Below are 21,111 nucleotides of genomic sequence, written 5' to 3'. Positions count from 1 at the left end.
TATGGTTTCTGGAATGTTGCCATAATAATTCCACCATTGTTTAAACCAATATAAGATTTTGAAAGTTTGGATTGTGCTTATGTCTAAGTAGAAAAGCCAAGAATGGCTCTGTCCTTCATTTTGTAAAAGAAAGGTATTAAACCAAGCTTGTTGGTAATCCCAATAGTTGAAAGTTGTATTTAGGCTTGAAGGGTAGGTGTTTTGGAGAGAGGTTGGAAAAGATCTTGGCGAGTATAAATCCATTCCCCAATCTGAAGGGTGAAGGATTCTTTAGATGGTGCATGTGGAATATGTTGGGTCTTTGTGGCCTTTATGCTTTTTGAAGTATTTGAATTTTGCAGAACCAGTTACCTCTAGGATAGACTGGTAATAAGATTGGGGCTTTGTTTTATTCCTGAGTTTAAAGTACCATCCTGGAGGAATAATTTTTGAAACTAGTTTTAAGGGGCTTTTTGTACAGAATTCTTCCTCAATAGTTAAATGCTTTGAAAGTTTTGCTTTTCTACATATTCATTGGTTTTGAAAAGTTTTGTTTGAGACAAAACTATTTCTTGTGAGTTAGGCTTTGAATACTTTGAGAGTTTTGAGATAGGTTTTGAGAAAAAATTACTATCTCAGGTTTTGAAAAAGGGATAGAGAGTATACCTTTACCTTTGTTTGAAGAGGAGGATGACTTTGGAGAAATTTCTGGCTGGGCTTCAGCTCTAGGTACTTGCTTTGAATATTCTTCAACCATCTTTAAAAACTCGGGAGTTTGCTGTGTAAGCCACTCCTAAATTTGGAATTTCTTTTGGGCCGGGTCTTCTTTACTTTTGTCTATTTCTTCCTGGATGATCTCAGTCCAGGTTCTGATAGGCTTTGAAGAGGAGGGTAAAATCTAATTTTTTAGGCTTTGAACAGCTTTTATATTTGCTGTTGGCTTTTCCTCTTATGTAAACTAGACAATGCATTCTTTTTTGTCTTGAACTTGTTTGAGAATTCCACCATAACCTAAATTTGATGCATTAGTTTCAACAATTTTGAATGCAGATGGATGAGCTAGATGTAAACATGAAATTTCAGAAACTTACTTTTTTAATGCTTTGGACAATCTTTGTATGCTCATCAGTCCATGCAGGGGGATTTATCTTTAATCTATCATGGAGGGGTTTTGCTAAACAGTTTAAATTTGGATAAAAATCCATGGCATAATTTAAACTGCCAAGGAATCTTTACAATTGAGTTTTTTCCAAAATTTTATCTGGAAATTTTGAAGTAACAGCTAGAGACCTTTCAATTGGGGTGATAGTTCCCCGGGAGATGTAGTGTCCAAGAAATCTAATTTCGTTTGGAATAAAGATACCTTGGACTTTGAAACAACTAGACCATTTTTCTTCATAACATAGAAAAATGTCTCCAAATGTTTGAAATGTTGCTCTAGAGAATTTGAAAAGATTAATACATCATCGATGTAAACGATGCAAAACTTTGAATAAGGATTAAAAATGTCATTCATAATTTTTTGAAATTCAGAAGGAGCATTTTTTAATCCAAAAGGCATCACATTCCATTCGTATTGGCCAAATGGAACTGTAAATGCAGTTTTGTACCGATCTTTAGGATGAATCTGGATTTGCCAAAATCCTGATTTCATATCAAACTTTGAAAAAATAAAAGCAGAATGAAGCTTTTGAAGAAGATATTTTTTGTTTGGAATAGGGTATCTAATCCACTTTAGAGTTTTATTCAAGGGTTTGTAGTTAATCACTTTTCACTATTTTTGTTGACATATAAGGCTGCACATGATCAGGGGGATCTGGGTTTGGTAATTAAACCCTTTTGTTCTAAATCTTTTATTTCTACTCTACAATGTCTTTCAAGAGTTTCATTCATTTGGATAGGCCTGGCTTTGGTAAGAATTTATTTTTCACTAAAATTTTTTTCATATGGTAAATCCACCATATGTTGTTTTCTTTTTCAAAAAGTATTAGGAAGATCATAACAAACTTTTTTCTCGATTTTCTTTTGCAAATCATAAATTTTTCTTTGGACAAATTCATTTTGCAATTGGCTTTGGATTCTTTTTAAACTCATATATTGTTTTAGATGAAAAAGCTGGGTTTGCTTTCCTTTAATTAAAGCATTTATCTCAAAATTATAAATTGAGTGAGCTTTTATAAGATTGAGATTTCTTTTCTTGGGTTTTACTAAAAAAGGAAAAACAATCTTTGAATCTTTAGCTTTAAAAATGATACCAGCAGAAGTTACTTTGAAAGGAGTAATTAAATTGATAAAAGGGGTTCTCAAAATAACAGTTTGTTGTAAATCCTTTGTAAGAATAAAAATATTTTTTAGAGCAATATTATTGTTTAGAATTGCAGCTTCAGTTTTTTCTGCAATTCTGATCTTTGAATTATTAGCAAAGGTGAGTCTTTCTTTTGTTTCTTGATGATATCTTTTAGGAACTAGCTCATAATTAATATAGTTGAGGTCTGCTCCTGTATCAAACAAAGCTATAGTTTCTATTTGGAAATCATGAGGGAAAATGAGTTTTATTTGAATCAAATATTTTCTTGAGGTTATTTCTTTTAAAACATTAAAAAAGTTTTCTGGGACATTTTCAGAAACCTCAAGGTTTTGAAAATCATTTTCTTCTTCAGAATTAGAATCACTATTTTGTTTAAGAATCAAGCTTTGGAGCAAAACATAATCACTTTGTTGTTTTTCTTTCAATTCTTTGAGTTCTGTTTTAATAGTTTTAATTTCCTTTTGTAGTTCTTGGATAGTAGGGAGAGGGTTCTTTAGCTTTTTCCCTTTTTTCAAGATCATAGTAAGATCATTGGTGTTCTTACTAGAAGAAGGGATGAGGGTTTTAGTTTTTAGAATTTCTTTCAAAACTTGTTTTTGAATTTGAGGGTCATTAATATACTTGACGGCTTTAAGAAGAGCTTATTGTTGCCTAGTGAGCATATTAATATTTTTTGGAATATCATCTGATTCCGATTCAGAATAATCGGATGAGATTTTAATTTCATCAATTTGAAACTCTTCCTCATTATTTGAAGATTCTGATTTAGAGGAATCAACAAGAAGAGCTGAAATTTTGCTCAAAATTTCTTCTTCTATTTGGAGCTCATAGAAGTTTTTTAGAAAACTTGCAATACTTTGAAGTGTGTCCCTTTTTTCCACATTTGTAGCAAGTAATTTTGCTAAATTTTTTTTGGAATTTTGTTTTGGAAATTTAGAAGAGGATGGTCTTTTGTAGAAATTCTCTGTGTTTTTGGGTACTTTCCTATTTTTGAAAAAACGTTTTTTCTTAAAAGGTTTAGAAAAACTTCTTTGCATTTTTCTTTGCAGGTAGGGGAAAGTTCTATGGGATTATACTCAAACTGGTTACAAAAACTACTTAACTCCTGTCTAGTCTTCTTCATTTTCCATTTGAGTTGTCTTTGGACTTTAAGGTCATGGCAAATTTTTAATCCTTCTTTCTGAGTAAGGCTAACTAATTCACCATAAGTGTAAAAATCATAAGGGATCTAGCCATTATGAGCTTCTATGATGGTATTCCTAACTTTTTCATCTAGTATCTTAGGTAAACCAACTAAGAATTTTTCTTTCCAGAAAGGTTGGTTTGAATCTTCCCTAAGCATGACTCTAGTCAGGAAAGTGTCTTTGTAAGCTTGGAAATTACTAAGGTTTTTGCAGGTTAGATTGCTGAGGAGCTCAGCATTCTTATCTTTTAGAAGAGATGGGTCTCCTATGAAATGGAGGGAAATCGTCAAAATTAAGGTTGACACAGCATCCTCAATAGGATTTCCTAGCTCATCTAAGATGGGGGTCCCTTCTATGGTGGTTTGGATGGCATCTAGGATTTGGAGCTGCTGTGTTTGGGTAAGATGGTAATCCCACCATCCTTTAAGCTGGCCAGAAAATCCAGCTATAAGGAGCTCAGCTATAGTCTATCGGAGGTACCGCTTTGGGTTTTGTAGGCATTGGCTGCCATGGTCATCTATTGTAAGAGACCAAGAATGTTGTATTCCGACATTCCATCTATATTCCATTCATAGACGGAAGAAGCATTGAACCTATATTGGGTGAGGATATTATTTCTATTTTCTATACCTAAATCTGGGGCAGTATTCCTAGAAGTATGCCAAGTCAATCTAGGGGCTTGCCATCCCAATCTGTTAATGTTTGAGGGTTTTTCAGTGACACTTTCAAGCTCTGAATCATCGGATTCATTGCTTTGGGCTTGATCTATAGTACTGATATTTCTACTACTTTGAGGAGTATCAGGTACTAGGTTTTTGGAGGACTCAAAAGTGGCTAATTTGCTAAGTTGTTCCCTGATTGCTCTAGCAAACTCAGTTTGCTTATGAAAATGGTCTTGACTAGGCTTTGAGATCTGTTAGGGTTTGAAGACTGGGTTTTTGAGCTTTTCTGTTTGCTTATCTCTCTTGGATGACCAGTGTTGGGAATTGGAAAGGTGAAGACTGTATGAGGTTTTTGAATTTGGCTTTCTATCCTAACAAGTTGTTTTCCTATTGTGTTAAGATAGGTGCTTGAGAAATTGTTCTGCTGAACAATATTCTCGACATTTTTCTCAAGCTCTTCTCCTACTAATTTCTAAGGTGCGGCTTTGATTTCGTTGTCTCCATAAGAAATGGTTATTCTTCTAAGGGGAGGATGTTCAGACTGGATGGTTTGGTTTTCTCCGACCTTCCATTCTGGAGCCTTGTTCCTTACAGTAATAGGACTAATGAGTTTTTCTTTGAAAGGATAAAGAATACTATTTTCTTTGCAATAAATCTGAAACCAATCAAAAAATTTGATTTGGATTCTGTTTTGTATGCAAAATTGGTAGTATCCTTCTTGGATACTGTCATTTTCTTGTAGAAAATGTTTAAAAAACTAAAATTTTTTGGAATGGTTCTTCTAAAAGCTTTTTATTGATATGAAAATCTTTTGAAATCATTTTGATTTATTCTTCTAGATTTTGGGTTATTGCAGATGGTGATGGTGAAGAGAGGGTAGAGACGGTCTCTATATCATCATTCTTTTTTGGTTCATTGTAAATAGGTCTAGGGACATGGCTTTGGTAATCAACGTTTTGTAATATGGTGTTTGAGCTTGGTATATCAGATGTTGAAAATCTTGGTTGTGTTTGCGATGGAGTTGGTTCTTTGTAAGGGGCATAAATAACAGAAGGTATTTTTGATACCCTTCCAATATCTATGGCCGAGATTGAAGAATCATCATAAGAAAATCTAGAAGAAGTTGATTTTCTATTGAATATAAGCTTGACTTTTCCATCTGAAAATTGGGTTATGTTTCTGAGATTAGTATTTGGTTTTGTCTGCTTTGGTGATTCAGGTTAGGTTGCACCTTCAAGGATCCATTCTTCTGGAAGAGTGATATCCTTCCATTGAATAGGTTTTGGAATAATTGCATTGGATTTAGAAAGATCTGTTTGGAGGAATAAGGTTTCTCCTTTTGGTGAGTGGAGTTTGTGTTTTGAACCAAAAGAAGAAATCATGGCTTTGTAATGTATTTTGAAAATCAATGCTAACGAAATATATCCTTCAAGCATTTTGTAATTATGTATTTTTATTTGGCGAACAATGCTCTTTAAAATATTTTTGTCATTTAAAGAAATTGTAATATTTGGAAAACAATTGAAAGAAATTGGTCCTTTATTAAGGCTTGACTCAACAGTACCTAATAAAGAATTATAGAAATTTGTAAATCTAGCATCCCTAAGGACTGCTAAGATGGAAGTATCTAAACCTTCTCTGATAAGAGGTTTTATTCCTACCTGGACAAGGCCTATATGAATGTATTTATAGTCTTTTTCTTTATGTTTCTGGAGGGTTTTTGGATTCAGAAGATAGATTTTTTCAAAAGGCTTTGAAATTTGAACATCTCTTTCTTTAGTTTTAATAGTAAAATCAGTTTTAAAGATAGGAAACTTTAAAAACTCATAAATTTGCTTCTTTTGAATCTTAGGTATTTCCCAATCATCAATATGCTTTGAAAAATTTTCAATATTGCTTTCCTCACTATTTACTAATCCTTTAGACCTTGAAGACTCAGAGGTAGAAGAGTTTGAAAAAGAAGAAGATCTACAGAGAAAAGGTTCTAAATTCATTTTAAAATAAATCAAAATAACTTTTTAAACAAACATGGACCAACCCACTAGATTTACTACCCTTAAATCAGACGGGACTTACTACTGTGCATAAATGAACAAGTTTGTTTATCAGAGATATGATGCATATTAAAATGATTTTAAAATATCTCAAATGTAAATAATCCTCTCTTCCCAGGAACCCTATAGGCTCTGATACCACAAGTAGAGAGGGACTAACAAGTTTCTGGTGTAATTACTTATAAATTGTTAACCATTTATAAATTAATTAGTTTCAACTCATATATATTTATACATAATATCAAGAAATAAAAATATTGATAAGTAGTTAAACAAAATATTTTCTACAGTGATATTATTTTAAATTTAAAATTTTTTAATTTAACGATGAAAATGCTTTCGTAAGTAAACTAAATAAGTAAATTTGTTATTTTTCAAATTAATAATAGATTTAATTTTATAGGTATTTTTATATTTATTCTTGGAATTTAAAATAAAATACTTTTACCTTTTAGATTAGAAAAATTTCAATAGTAAAATTAAAAATATTTATTATTTTTATTAGTTCTTACTTAATAAAGCTATTGAATGTGTAAATTATATCCTACTAGAAGTTAACGTTAAATAGATAATTGATAACCCGACATTATATACCAAGCATTTATAGTTAAATAAGATAGGATTAACCAAATCCAAATCCTAAGAAAGACCAATCATGATCCGACTCTACTTAAATATGCGAGCTGAACAAAAATATTTTACATATAATAAGGATGACTAAACTTGATAGGATTAGGAGTAGCCTTATATAAGGGAATGAGATACAACACATCAAGTATATAACCTTCTATACATCTAGATATTTTCAACATTCATAATCTAGCCATCGAAGTGAGTGGCTGGACAGCCCTATCTTATACTTTTCTAACTTTTTTTTGCAAATATTTCAAAGCTCAGGTCGATCAAGAAAATCATTATTGATAGTTGATTTTATTAATCAGTTATCAATAATCATGCTTTTAAGTACTTATACTATAAGATTTATTTGATTAAATAATTATAAGCAAATCAATTAAAATTTAAGTACAAATTGATATTGACATTTCACTTAATTAAATATTTTCATGATTTTACTACATCTTGAGTAATAAGTATAATAAATTTTATAAAATATATATTTTATTTAAATTAAATCTTCTAAGAAAATTAATTAGAAGTACCTTAAGTATATTCATGATTTTATTTAGAGTATCATTTTTACTGTTGATTTTTTCCTTTCAGAAAAATACTATAAATTTGAAAATTATTTCAAAAATTTGGTGTATATATTATTAGCAATTTGATATACATTTTCATAATTTTTATAGTATTTAATTTTTAGTATATATTTAGTATATATCTGATATATGTTTAGTATCCATTCGATAATATTAATTTAATTGCAGGTCAATTCATTGGAGAGCCAGATATATATATAACTAGTTTCTAAAACTATTTTTTAGTATCCATTTCATATATTTTAGTATATTTTTTGTCTATATTCAATATATAACTAGTATTTAAAATTATCTTTTAGCATCTATTTTGAATATTTGGTATCAATTTAGTATATATATGGTATCAATTTAGCATTTGAAACTAATATCTAAAATTATTTTTTTAATATCTAATTTAATATATTTATATATTATAATTTAGATATATTATTTTTGTATATAAATTTTTTTGAAATTATCTTTTAGCATCTATTTCAGATTTTTAGTATCAATTTCACATAATTTAATATTTACTTAGTATATATTTAATATATATGTGGTATAGTACTATTATTTGAAACTGAGATATTAAATTATCTTTTAGTATTTATTTTATTTTTTGATGTCTATTTAGTATATATTTAGATATAACTAGTATTTGCAATTATCTTTGTATGTACATAAAATGTACAGTTTTCAAATTTTTTATTATCTTGTTGTATAATTTCTATATATATAATATAAATATAATTTACATACAACTTTTGTATCATAAAAATTGATGTAAGAAAATTAAAAGAAATAAATATTGAGATGTCAAAAAATGTAATCTTAAGGTGCTCCACTAAATCCAAGAGCATAATCTTGATGAGCTTTTGTCATCCTTCCACCTATTGTAATTTTAGGAATTGCTATCTTAACTGGTTAAGTGCAGCCATTTCCATGATTTTGTATTATACACTAAAACAATTGTTGCGTAGAAAGTTTACTTCATTACTCCAGGCTGGTGTTGTTGCTACTACGCTAGTATACATGAAAGTATCTTTGATAACTAAAATCAGTTGGCCAAGCAATAAAAAAAAAAAACCATTCATAGAAGCAGAGTTAATACTTAGAAACAATGCCTTCAGAATTTGGCAAAGCTATAGTTTGTGTAGATGACTTTAGAGCTACAAAATAATAGACATTTAGTAACAGGCAACATAATATGCAATGAAAGATCTGTTAGAGGTGAGACTTTGAAATGCAATTAGTTATGATCAGAATATATGATATGGTGGACGTGAAAATTAGTATTAGATATGCAATCTTTGAAGGACAGGTTCCTGCTTCTACTCCTCCTCCTCCTCCTTATCATTGTTGCTTCTGAAAGTGTATTAGTCGTTAACTGCCCTGTCTCTTCTTGTAAATGTTGAATGCATCATTACTATCTGTCCATTTACCATTTCTAGTCGTAAGGGTAAACAATAAAATAAAATTGAGTGACCATATGCATTTGGCCAATTATTTATTTACTTGGACCACTTTGTGCATGGTAGCGACTCTAAATCAAAATGAAAATAGTTTGCGCGGATTGAGATCTAAAGGCTATTAGTCGGCTATGGTGACAAGGTCTGTTGTTAAAAAAAAGAAGAAAAATAAAAAGGTATCGTTTTCCTTTTGTTAGGAGAGAGATGGCGTAGGGATAATTTCTCAACAGAGTCGTGCATGGTAGCAAAAACTGCATTATTTTAAATCTAACCATGCTTTGATCAGCAGCTTTTGTGCAGTGTCTCCCTCTTGCCCGCATACACCAATGGTTTATTTCCTATGATTCTTCCACACGCGTAGATCTTAATTTTTAATATGCCCTAATTTATTAGGATTGTATTGCCTGCTGCTAGAAATCCAAACGCGTGCCAGCCATTTTATTTTCCTAAAGAAAAACAAATTGTTTTATTTTTATAGTATTTCCAAACAACTTATTTTGAAATCAAGAACAAATAATTAACAACTAATAACGTGTCGATGTAGAAGAGTCTGCTTTCATGATTGTTCCAGCGAATTGTTAGGTGTTAATATCTAAAAATAATTAGAAATAATAATTAATAATGTGATAATTAAAATTTATTGAAGGCCATTAATTTCAGTTGGTTAATATTACAATAAATTAGTGAACTCAAAGCTCAAATATTTCAAGAATACAAGTACAATTTAGAATACTACTAATATTTACAAGAAGCAATTTTATATCTTAAATATAATCAGAACCAATATGTATACTATGACATAAAATCAAATTCTGATCTAAACATGCATTAAAATATTGTTTTATAAGAAACAAATAATCTTTATTTATTATTATTTTAAATTATTTTAGAGAAAGATGTATGCAAATTTGATTTTGTTGTAATTAAATCTTTAATTATGGTTTCGGTGAAATTAATAACTTCGTGACGTATGAAGGACCCATAATTTTTCTCTCTTCCAACTGTAAACCCTAAAATCTCCTTTTTGTAAAATGGGGAAATATATTAGTCTGAGGAGAAACCTCTTATTAATAAGATATGCCATAAATACATTAGTACTTGGCCAACATCTCAGCAAACATATTGCGGCCATGGTTGAAGCAATGCCTCACCAGCTCTGCAACTCATCAATGGATCATCAGACACTAGTGATCTGGAAAAAGAGAGCACACGAACAACGGGGAATATTCCTTGTCTTTGCGGCATAGAGGACTGGAAACACCAATTATCATGTCCCAACACCAATTTTCATTAATTCTCAAAATTCATGGACAAACTTGTGCACTTCAAATATTTCTTAATATTTATTTCGAGTTTTCATTTTAATTTTAATAACAAATTCTCTTTTAGAACATTGGTAGATAATTCATAAATATTAAGATAAGAAATAGTAGTAAATTTAAAATATATAGTAGCCGTCTTAAAATATAAGAAATATTGATTGAATGTCTAATGTTTTAGAATTGTTTGTTGTACTTTTTTTAAACATATAATATTTTATAATTAGAGATTATTGTGAAATTACGAAATTGCTTATTAATATTTATTATAACTTATCTATAATAAACACAAAAATTATATGTTAACATTACTAATATGTCAGGAAATATAAATACTAAAAAAAGTTTATTTCTCAAAATAAGTAAATATGTTAAAAAAATTTATGTTTTGATTTATTAATGATATATGTAGTTAATATTGAAAATATAATTAATATGTTGTTATATTAGGATTTGAAATCATGTATAATTAAAAAAAAAAACTATTTTCCAATTTAATATGATATTAAAAATATAATTAAAACATCATTTTTTTAGAATTAAAATTATTATTTAATTAAAAATTATAATTGAAAAATTAGTTATAAAATCATAAATTTTTTATTTTTGCGCCTTCAGTTTTTCTATCGTTCCTAGAACTATCACAGAAAGCCAATAGGTAAATAATTTAATGGGTTGACGAGCCTTGTACTGGAGCAGCAGCATATACGAATCTCACTCGAGTACTCGTGCGCTGCTATTATTTTGCATCGGAAACCATTCAGATTTAACTTGGTGATGAGTTGTAATGAGCGGTAGGCGAGAGACATTGCATAGACAATGCTGAGATTGTGTTATCGATCCCTGGAGTGAAGTCATGCATCAATGAAGAGGATGAGATTCCTCTTGTCTCCCCCCTTGCCGTTGATATAAATTCAGCATATGCAAATGAAAGAAAGGCAAATCTCAGGATTCAATTCACAATTTTAATTACTAGAGCTTCTCCTGCTCATCTTTCCAACAAATATGGCTTCAACCTTATTCCATGCTCGCTCTGACAGTTTGCCTTCAAGACCACATCCTCTTATGTCAGAGCTGGATGATCACTTCTGCAGATTAAGAGCTTGTGAAGGTACTTCTACATCCTCAACATCAATATCCCATAAGCTAAGCGGCCTTCAGGATTTGCATGACTGCGTCGACAAGCTGCTTCTTTTGCCTTTGACGCAGCAAACATTGGCCCAGCAGCAGAATCGGAAATGGATAGATGAGTTGCTTGATGGATCTCTCAGACTTCTTGATGTATGCAACGCTGCTAAGGATGCATTGCTGCAAACTAAGGAATACACCCTAGAACTTCAGTCGAGTATTCGCAGAAGACAAGGAAGCTGCAACGGCGATCTTTCAAATGAGGTTAAGAAATATATAACCTCCAGGAAGATGGCAAAGAAAGCAATCCAAAAGGCCATTAACAATTTGAAGGGTTTAGAGAACAAAAGCTCCCCTTCTTCTCCTGAAAGTGAGATTGCCACCTTTGTCAGCGTATTAAGAGAGGTTCAAGCAGTCACTCTTGGTGTGTTGAAATCCTTCATGTCCTTTATCGCTGGAACAAAGTCACATCCCAGGCCAAACAGCTGGTCATTAGTTTCAAAGCTTATGCTCCACAAAAGAATAGCGTCCGAGGAAGAAGAAACAGCTGCAAACGAATTTTCAATGGCAGACGCTACATTGGAGTCTCTCATGGGATGCGCCAAATATGATAACATGGAGAATGTGCAAAAACAGCTAAAGAATCTGGGAGAGTGCATTCAAGATCTAGAAGAAGGAACACACAGCCTCTTTAGGCGAATGATCAAAACTAGAGTTTCCCTTCTCAACATTTTCAATTAGAAATCATAGAGATAAGAGCCATAACTGTAAATGGATATGTATAAATCTTGACAAAGTAAACAGCTCTTTTTGCAAAACACTTCTCTAGTCCATATATTCATGCCTCTAGCAATCTTCGCAAAATTCCATTAATAGTAGTATATCGGCAGAGTATGAAACAAGCCGTTCTCAGAAGTGCGAAGCTTGAATTTGGCTAACGTTATTAAGTTTAAGCAATTAAGGAAAAAATCAACCAACTATGAAGATTTTATCTGTTTCATAAACAGTAATTAGATACCAGATAATTGCTAATTAAGTTATCATGATTTTAACTTTAATTACTATCTTTGGAAGTATTAAGTTTTGATTATTCATTTCCATTTATACCCTTTTGTTTAGATTATATGTATAGCATAGCAGAACATACTCAACGACTAATCTTATTGCATTAACTCAATCTACATCATGAGAGCTGTAAAAGATTCCTATCATCTCAATAATGGAGGTACTTAAGAAAATTAAATCCAAATTTAATAGCATAGAGGCACAGGACGGATCAAGCTAATACACACGTTTGAAGCAATGAAAAGAGAGCTGGCTGTTTCTTTATTAGGGATCATTAGAATCATCCGCATGCTAACTAATTGTTTCATAGTCGTACATTATTTAGCAGGGCAAGTCATATTGGCAACGCTAGGAAAATGGATCTTGCCTTGTAATCCTACAACACCGCCGTTGTAATAATCAATCAACCTTTAAATTGATGGAGCATTTATATCGTTTAGATAACCGTCTTTTAACTGTTAAGCTAACAAAACTGTGCACTTGCAATAGTGAAAGTATACAAACTCAAGTGGAGAAAACGGGAGCCACTGGATGAAAGAAAGATGATGTTTGGGTGTTTACTAGAAAGAGGACATGATGGAGCAATGTTAGATCAGAGACCGCACGTGGATCGGCGGAAAGAAAAAGTAAAAAATCCGGTCAAGACAGGTGTCAAAATTAGAAACAAGAGTTGGACAGGGCGACCGGCTGCTGCTTTAGCGGTAATAATGGCCCAATTTGTGCAATATCATTACCTACTACTCCTGTACTTTTTAAGTTTAAACAGTTTCTGTCTTTCTTCTATAGTTTCCCTCCCACGGTTAGATTTGGATAGTTCATTGTCTGTTCTATCTGCTCTATCTTTATTACCTAAATTATCCTTTGATGTAAGATTATTCTGGTCCGATATCACCCATCGTTTATTTGTATGTAAGATTATTTGAATGTTTCTTTATTTTTTCTTTATCACTGTCCCTCTATGAAAATAGCTCTAATTTTTTTTTTTTCTTAATCTATAAAAGCATTCCATCTTTAAATTACAAAAATGACATGGAGTGTATATTTCAATTAACTTAACACCCTTCACTTATATTATATGTTTACAAATTGTTTTTCATTAATATTTAATAATAAACGGAATGCATACCCATTTGAGCTCAAGACATATTAGCTATAGGCCTGGTTTGGAATGTAAAAATATTCGCAAAATCCATAGATTTACAAGCAGAAGTGTTAACTTGTGTGCCATTTCCTAAGAACATGATCAACAGATCTATTGTGCGTATCAACTGTACGAGGAGAATTAGCAAAAATGGTGCAATTTCTAGCAGAACGTTGAGAAAAAGTTGTTCAACTTTTGCGTTGCCAATTCTTCCCCTTAGTTCTCTTACTCTGGAAACATTACAAGCATCTAAATCTTTACTCCGTAGTCGTAGAAATTTCAATAACAAATCAATTTTAATTTTAACCAAATCATTAGCATGACTTAAGTAAAATTAATGGATTTACCTTTTTATATTATACACTCTTTCATATTCTTTTATATCTCACATCATTTAACAATGCAATTTATGTTTATGTCTTGCACTTCGGTCCACCTTACTGTGTGGGCTGAAAGCAAGGGATACGTGTGGGACTGTTGTCCTGTTTCTTTAGATTTTTTTTATGTTTGGATTTATGATAAAATAAATTATAAAAAATTAATCTTACATATTTTAGAATATATATTTAGTAAATATTTAATATTTATAACAATTAATTTTTTACTCACACATTGTATGATTATTATAATTATTTTGATTTTAAATAATAATATAAATTGAGTTTACAGATAAAATCAAAATAGAATTTTAAATATTTTATAAGTATTATAAATAATAATAAATCAAATATTTTTAATTTCTTAATTTTTTTATACATAAACTTAAATTTTATGTATTAAAAATAAGTACACATGTCAAAATGTGTCAAAATATACTAACATATATTAAAAAAAATTAAATTTCAAAATTATATATATATATATATATATATATATATATATATATGTGTGTGTGTGTGTGTGTGTGTATTTATTTATTTATATTATAGGTAAATAAAATTAAAAAGTAACATAATTAATAACACATTTTTTATTTTTTCAATTAGTCATACTCTGGAGAATTAAAAATTGATATATTTTGGATAAATAATAAAATAAAGTATCTATTAAAACTAATATAATAAATTTTTAGAAGATCTTTCTATACCAAAGTTTAATATTATTAGTTAATAAAACTAATTTTTTACATTTTTGATAATTTTAAGAATTTTATCAATATATAATTGATAATGCCATAACCAAAAGTATTATATTTTTATAACAGATACTAATATTCTTCATTTATTCATTGTTTATTATTACGATGTTTATTTTGTTTTCCATCAATTTTTAAATGCTTATCATTTTGGGGAAGAATGTTCATCATTTATGATCTACATATGCATTAATTTGTTATTATCTATTCAATAGTTATAATTTTATATTTATTTTTCAAATTACTATAAAATATTTATTTTCAAATGAAAATAATATTGATTTTTTACAAAGGTTAGATTCATTATTTTTATGATACATATTGAAATATTTTTATAATTGATATAAGTTTTCATCATTTATAGGTATAATATTTATTAGTTTGTTAATAAATATATATTATTAATGAATACTATATTTATTAATTTATTGAAACAAATATATATAACATAGACATAATACAAATCGTCTTTACAATTAGTAAATAAAAAAATGTCAAGCTAAAATTATCATATAAATATTTATATTGTGGTACAAATATCTTTTTAATAACATAAAGTTAATAAACAATAAACATTTAACGTTTAGACAATAAACATTCAATATATGTTTAATAAATATAAATTAATGAATATTCAGTATCAAATTAATGAGCATAAATTCAAAAAAAAAAAAAGTGTATGTTAGAGTTCTAGCACGCGTGTTACATTTAACCGGACCACATTATAATATGGTATGGGTGGCATTATATAAGGCCTCCTTCAACACTTTTCTTCAAGTGCAACTTGAACTTGACAATATTATATAGATTGGCTAGCTCAAAGGCAAATATAAACTGGAAGTTTTGAATTATATAATTTATAAGTTAAACGGGTCCTAGGATAAGTACATTTTCGAACTTTAATATCATGTAGAAGCTTATTTTAAGAATCTCATACCATGTAAAAGTTGATGTCTCAAATATTAGAAATAAAAAGAATATAAAAATAACAAATTAATTTTAATTTGAGTCTAATCATTAAATGTAGAAATTTATAATTCAAGAATTAAAAATAAAAAGAGTGTGAATAGTCAATAACAAATAAATTTTAATTTAAACTTAATTATTAATAATTAGGTTTAAATTAAAATTAATTTTTATTAATTCATTCACACTCCTTTTATTTCCGATATTTGAGGTATGGATTTCTACAAAGTTGAGAAGAAAAGGGCAAGCAATCAAAGACCAGCTGCTCAGCGCTTTCATCATCAATACCAGGGAAAATACATTTACGCTCCTGCAGAATGCCTCTTCGCATTAAGCATTTCTTAGTTAGCAATCTTTTCCTGACAGCTATAAAGATAAGAGAATTTGAAGAATAACTACAGGTAAGATATTAACAGAATAACAAATTGTAGTTACAACAGAAATAACACAAGGTTCGATTGTGTGAGCATCCTTAAGCAGATTTTATGACTTTGCTATTCTATTAAATAGTTTCTTTATTTGGTCATGTTCGATTTTTAGAAAAAATATCTTATTTAAGAGATTTATTTGTAACGTCTTTATTTTATTTAATAGGAAGACTGCCATTTCTCTAAATAGATAATTACTATTTACCTCCTAGTTTCTTAGTTTTCCTTTAATATATGAGTTACTCCTTTGTCAATTTTGTTACATTAAATCTCCATTATATTCTTACAAAACTAATTACTAACTCCTTATATTTAAAATCAATGTAGTTAAAGGACTAAATTGAAAAATTAAATTAAATTTTAAAATACTTATCAAATATAAAATCCATTCAAATTTAATTTTTTATCATATGTCAGAATGAAATTATTAAGTTTAATAACAGTAATAGTGAATTTTTTACAGTAAATTAATCTTATTATTTAACATAGTTAATTAGTTATTCTAATTTTTAATATAATTTAATCTTAAAAATTTAAATATTTTAAAAATAATTATATCTAAATGTCATTATCAAATTAATATATAATTTAATTTAAAATATTAATATAGAATACATGTTAATAGTTAGAAATATTTATTTTTTTGTTATTTTAATAAATATTAGAAGTAAACTATACTAAAACTGAAAAATTCACTCAAATTCGAACTTAATAAAAACAATTGAATTTTGGATGATTTTAATAAGGTAAATAGTCTTGTTAGTATAAAAATTTTAGTCTATATTTTCAATTAGTATTAATACTTTAATTTTTTTAGTAATAAATTTTAATTTTTGCAACAGGCGATGGTATTTATGGAGAGTGATGTGTCTTTTTTTAGTACTCGCAAGTGTACGAACCATTCCTATAGTAAAGGTAAGTTCACCATGAGGTCGATCTCTCAAGGATCTGTGAGGCCACTTATTATAAAGACTAATTATCAACACAAAATAATAAAAGTAAATCTAAATACTCTAAATCAGTATGTTGAGAGAATAACGTTCATAGAGTAAAATAACTAAACAATAAATAAATATGCAATGCAAATGCAAATGCTTATGATCTAAAACTATATGCTAAAAACATTATTTAGTCTAGCCATTTACTTAGTAATCTCCTTGTTTTACGTTAAGCCTAAATCTAATGAATGAGATGGTAATATGTCTTTTTCCCTAAATCACTCAAGCTAATGATGCAACCAAGGTTTCTTATATCAATATAGATTAAAGTAAAGATAATGTTTCTAATACTTTTAACCTAAATATTTTCATAACAAATATTACTACTAAATTGATATTATGGTCAACCAATAATAATAGATGAAACTAATACATATATGAAGGTAAAGAAATCATTTATTAAATGAATAAATAACAAAGTTCATACAAAAGTAAAAAGACTAAACTAAACACTTATGAAAAAAAACTAGCCTAACATATTTAACCCAATGATCATGGTATTAAATAGAAAGATAAAAAATAATAAAGTGAAAAGCTCATTCTAGATCAAGAATTTCTTCAAGTAGGAAGAATATTGGTCCTCAGTCTCCACTTTTTGAAAAGCTCCTTAGATCTCAAAAGAACAATGAAAACTAAAACTAAATGTTTACGGAGAACTGTAGAGAATTATGTTGAGAATAATGGTGGCAGGTGTAGAGAGCAAGTAGGAGAAAACTCCCCTCCCTTCTTTAGAATTAGGTTTTGCAGAGATTTATATAGAGAAGATTTCTCCTCTAAATAAATCTCTCTAGAAATAAGTATACTAATATAAGTCTATCTAATAGATAAGACTTTAAGTATCTTTATCTCCATCAAATACCATTCTATAAATAACTCTTAATATAAATTCTAATAATTATACAAATAACTAAATTATCCCTTGGGCCTTGTAATTAGCAATCCATACGCCTTAATCTTGGGCCTTGATGCAATTAAGCTTCTTTTAGTTCCATATTTTCGTCTTTTTGCTAATATTCCTAAAAATAGATAATTAAGCTTAAGTGAGGTAAAAACATATACTTTTATCATTTTATATATAGAAATATATCGTTAAAGTTCTAAAATACCCTTAAATATCTATACATAATTTGGACCAGAGAGCCCGTTCAATTTTTGAAGACGTTGAGGGTGGAGCTCCATATCGTATTCCACTCACTATCCACCTTATACTTAACTTTGAGTAAATTGCTCCATTGGTATCAAAATTTTACCACTTATATTCAAATGGTATCAATTTTTCAATTTATTTCTTTTTAGTACCACAACTATAATTTCTATTTTAATTGATAGTACCTATTAGGATTTAGGTGATCTTTTATTAATGTGTTACTTATTATTATGCTTAGATGAACTTCTGACTACCATGTCAGTAAAAAATACCGAAATCCAGTGGCTACTGATGTCACCAAGAGTGTAAGATAACAACAATGTATTAGTAATAATCTTTAATTGGTATTTTAAATGAGTATTCATAGAAGAAGTGCTAGTTATTTTCATATCTTGTCTCGTCCTAAAGATCAAGAATTTTAATTTTTCAGGAGTAGTAGTTTGTGACTATATGAAATGGTAGTTAGCCTATTGAGTATATTAGTGGTCTAGACGGACTACCAAGTATTGGCGAGCTGCTTGATGAATCTCTTAGACTTCTTGATGTATGCAACACTGCTAAGGACGCGTTGTTGCAAACTAAAGAATACACTCTAGAACTTCAGTCGACTATACGCAGAAGACAAGGAGGCTGCAATGGCGATCTTTCCAATGACGTTAGGAAATATATAACCTCAAGGAAGATGGCAAAGAAAGCAATCCAGAAGGCCATTAACAATATAAAGGGTTTAGAGAATAAAAGTTACATCTCTTCTCTTGAATGTGATAATGAGATTGCAACCTTTGTCAGCGTGTTAAGAGAGGTTCAAGCAGTCACTCTTGGTTTGTTTGAAATCATTCATGTCCTTTATCTCTGGAACAAAGTCACATCCCAAGCCAAGCAGCTGGACATTAGTTTCAAAGCTTATGCTCCACAAAAGAATAGCATCTGGGGAAGAAGAAGCAGTTGCAAACGAATTTTCAATGACAGATGCTGCATTGGAATCTCTGATGGGATGCACCAAGTACGATAACATGGAGAATGTGCAAAGCCAGCTAAAGAATCTGGAAGAGTGCATTCAAGATCTTGAAGAAGGAACACACAGCCTCTTTAGGCGAATGATCAAAACTAGAGTTTCCCTTCTCAACATTTTCAATTAGAAATCATAAAGATAAGAGCCATAACTGTGCACGAACGTGTATATATTATTGTATAAATTTTGACAAAATTAACAACCCTTTCGTGCAAAATATTTCTCTACTACATTTAAACATCCCTTTTACATTGTTTGTAAAATTCCAGTAATTAGCATTGCAATCTTTTGATAATACATATATTATTCTTCGACACTGGCAAAATGTAAAACAAGCTTGAATTGGGGTAATATCATTCAATCTAAAATACCTGACCAACTAATTAAGGAAAAAATACCAAAATTGTTTCTAACAAAATTTTCTGCATGTATATGTATTAATATTGGGCTATCATATAATTGTTTTCTTATCCTTCGTAGTGTCAAGTTTTGAATATCCACTTTTCTTAATACCGTTGTGTTAAATGATGCATGTCTATTGTACAGCACGACATACTTAACAACTAATCTTATTGTATTACTTAAATCAATATGATCAGAGCTGTTAAAGATTCCTATCTTCTCATTAATAAACTAAATCCAAGTTGACAACCTACAGGGCGCATGTTAAGGATCAAATACCACACGTTCAAGCAATGAAAAGAGAGCTCATTTATAGCTTCATTTTTTTACCCTTTTCCAACATTGTAATCAAACTTTAAATAATCGGCGTTCACTATTTACGTGTATATATATATATATATATAAACGGATGAAGTGCAGAACCCATTAGTAATTTTTCTTTTTCTTTTAATGCCAGATTAAAAAAAAAAAAAACTCTTATCAATAATTTATCTATATTAGATTCTTTCTTTCTTGATTAATGAGAATATCATTTCTTCATATTTGTGTTTCTTATAGAACTTTCTTCATAAAAGTTATTATTTTGATAAAAAAGATCTAAAATAAAATCATGAAAATTTGAGAAAAAATAAAGATAGAAGGTAGAAAGTTCAAGATTTGAAAATACGGATTAAGAGATAAAAGAAAGATAGATCGAGAAGAATTTGAAGAAAGAAAAAATGTAAATTAAATCAAGTGGAGTCCATTGATAAGTATGATGCCACCATAAACGGCATTACAATTCAAGTTAACTCTGGGTAAGGGAAGGTATAAATAACAGAAAATAGATATTTTGTCTGTTATTTATCTCAAAAATTAGTCTAGAGGCATATTTGAGCCTCGGACTAAACATGAAGAGCCAAAGTGCATCTTTTTCCTAATTTTTTTATACTTATATTTATTTTCTATTTTAAATAACTTTTATATTTTGTTATGTGGGAAATTAAAATTGAAATCTATATATAAATAATTGAATAGATTTTATACACGAAGAAATGAGATTAAAAAATTTTCTCTCTCAATTTTTGTAAATAGTAATCACATTATTAATGAAAATAACAATACTTTTTTAAGATTTTATTATTGTGGATGATATATGCAGAATTATATATATATATATATATATATAAGAAGCACTTGATCGACTCAAAATGATGCATGTTTATAACAATGGAAATTGAGCTGGCTGTCCCCTTTACTGGTATCTAAGTGGAATCATCCAAGGAAACGCATCTTGCCTTCCAATCTCAAAACAATCATGATATGATTTTCAAGATTTGAATTGAGTGATCATTTTTGGTTGACATAGAAAAGAGAACCCACTAGGACCGACTCATGACTGACGGAAGATAGGACAAACTAAAAAAAGAGGTCTATAAAATTATTTTATAAAAAATTTGATTTATTATGTGTCTCTTAAATAGAATATATATTTTATATTTATCTTTTTCATATGCGTTCTTATTTTTAGATTTCTAA

At 29.2% G+C, this 21,111-nt stretch overlaps 1 protein-coding gene and 1 pseudogene across 1 annotated transcript; both read left to right on the top strand.

Moving 5' to 3' along the window:
- Positions 1 to 11,020: 11,020 nt before the first annotated feature.
- On the top strand, positions 11,021 to 12,095 carry LOC8282412. The gene has a single exon (XM_002525699.3). The coding sequence runs from the start codon at positions 11,177 to 11,179 to the stop codon at positions 12,038 to 12,040; it is 864 nt and encodes a 287-aa protein (XP_002525745.1). The 5' UTR covers positions 11,021 to 11,176; the 3' UTR covers positions 12,041 to 12,095.
- A 389-nt stretch (positions 12,096 to 12,484) lies between these two features.
- LOC8282413 lies at positions 12,485 to 19,406 on the top strand (annotated as a pseudogene).
- The last annotated feature ends 1,705 nt before the right edge of the window (positions 19,407 to 21,111 follow it).

Source organism: Ricinus communis, chromosome 8 (genome assembly GCF_019578655.1).
Source record: "Ricinus communis isolate WT05 ecotype wild-type chromosome 8, ASM1957865v1, whole genome shotgun sequence".
Taxonomy (NCBI): domain Eukaryota; kingdom Viridiplantae; phylum Streptophyta; class Magnoliopsida; order Malpighiales; family Euphorbiaceae; genus Ricinus; species Ricinus communis.
Note: the sequence above shows the minus strand (reverse complement) of the source record. Positions and strands in the feature narration are given on the sequence as shown.

Coding starts and splice junctions, on each gene's coding strand:
- LOC8282412 (XM_002525699.3), top strand. CDS start 11,177: ATGGCTTCAACCTTATTCCATGCTCGCTCTGACAGTTTGCCTTCAAGA.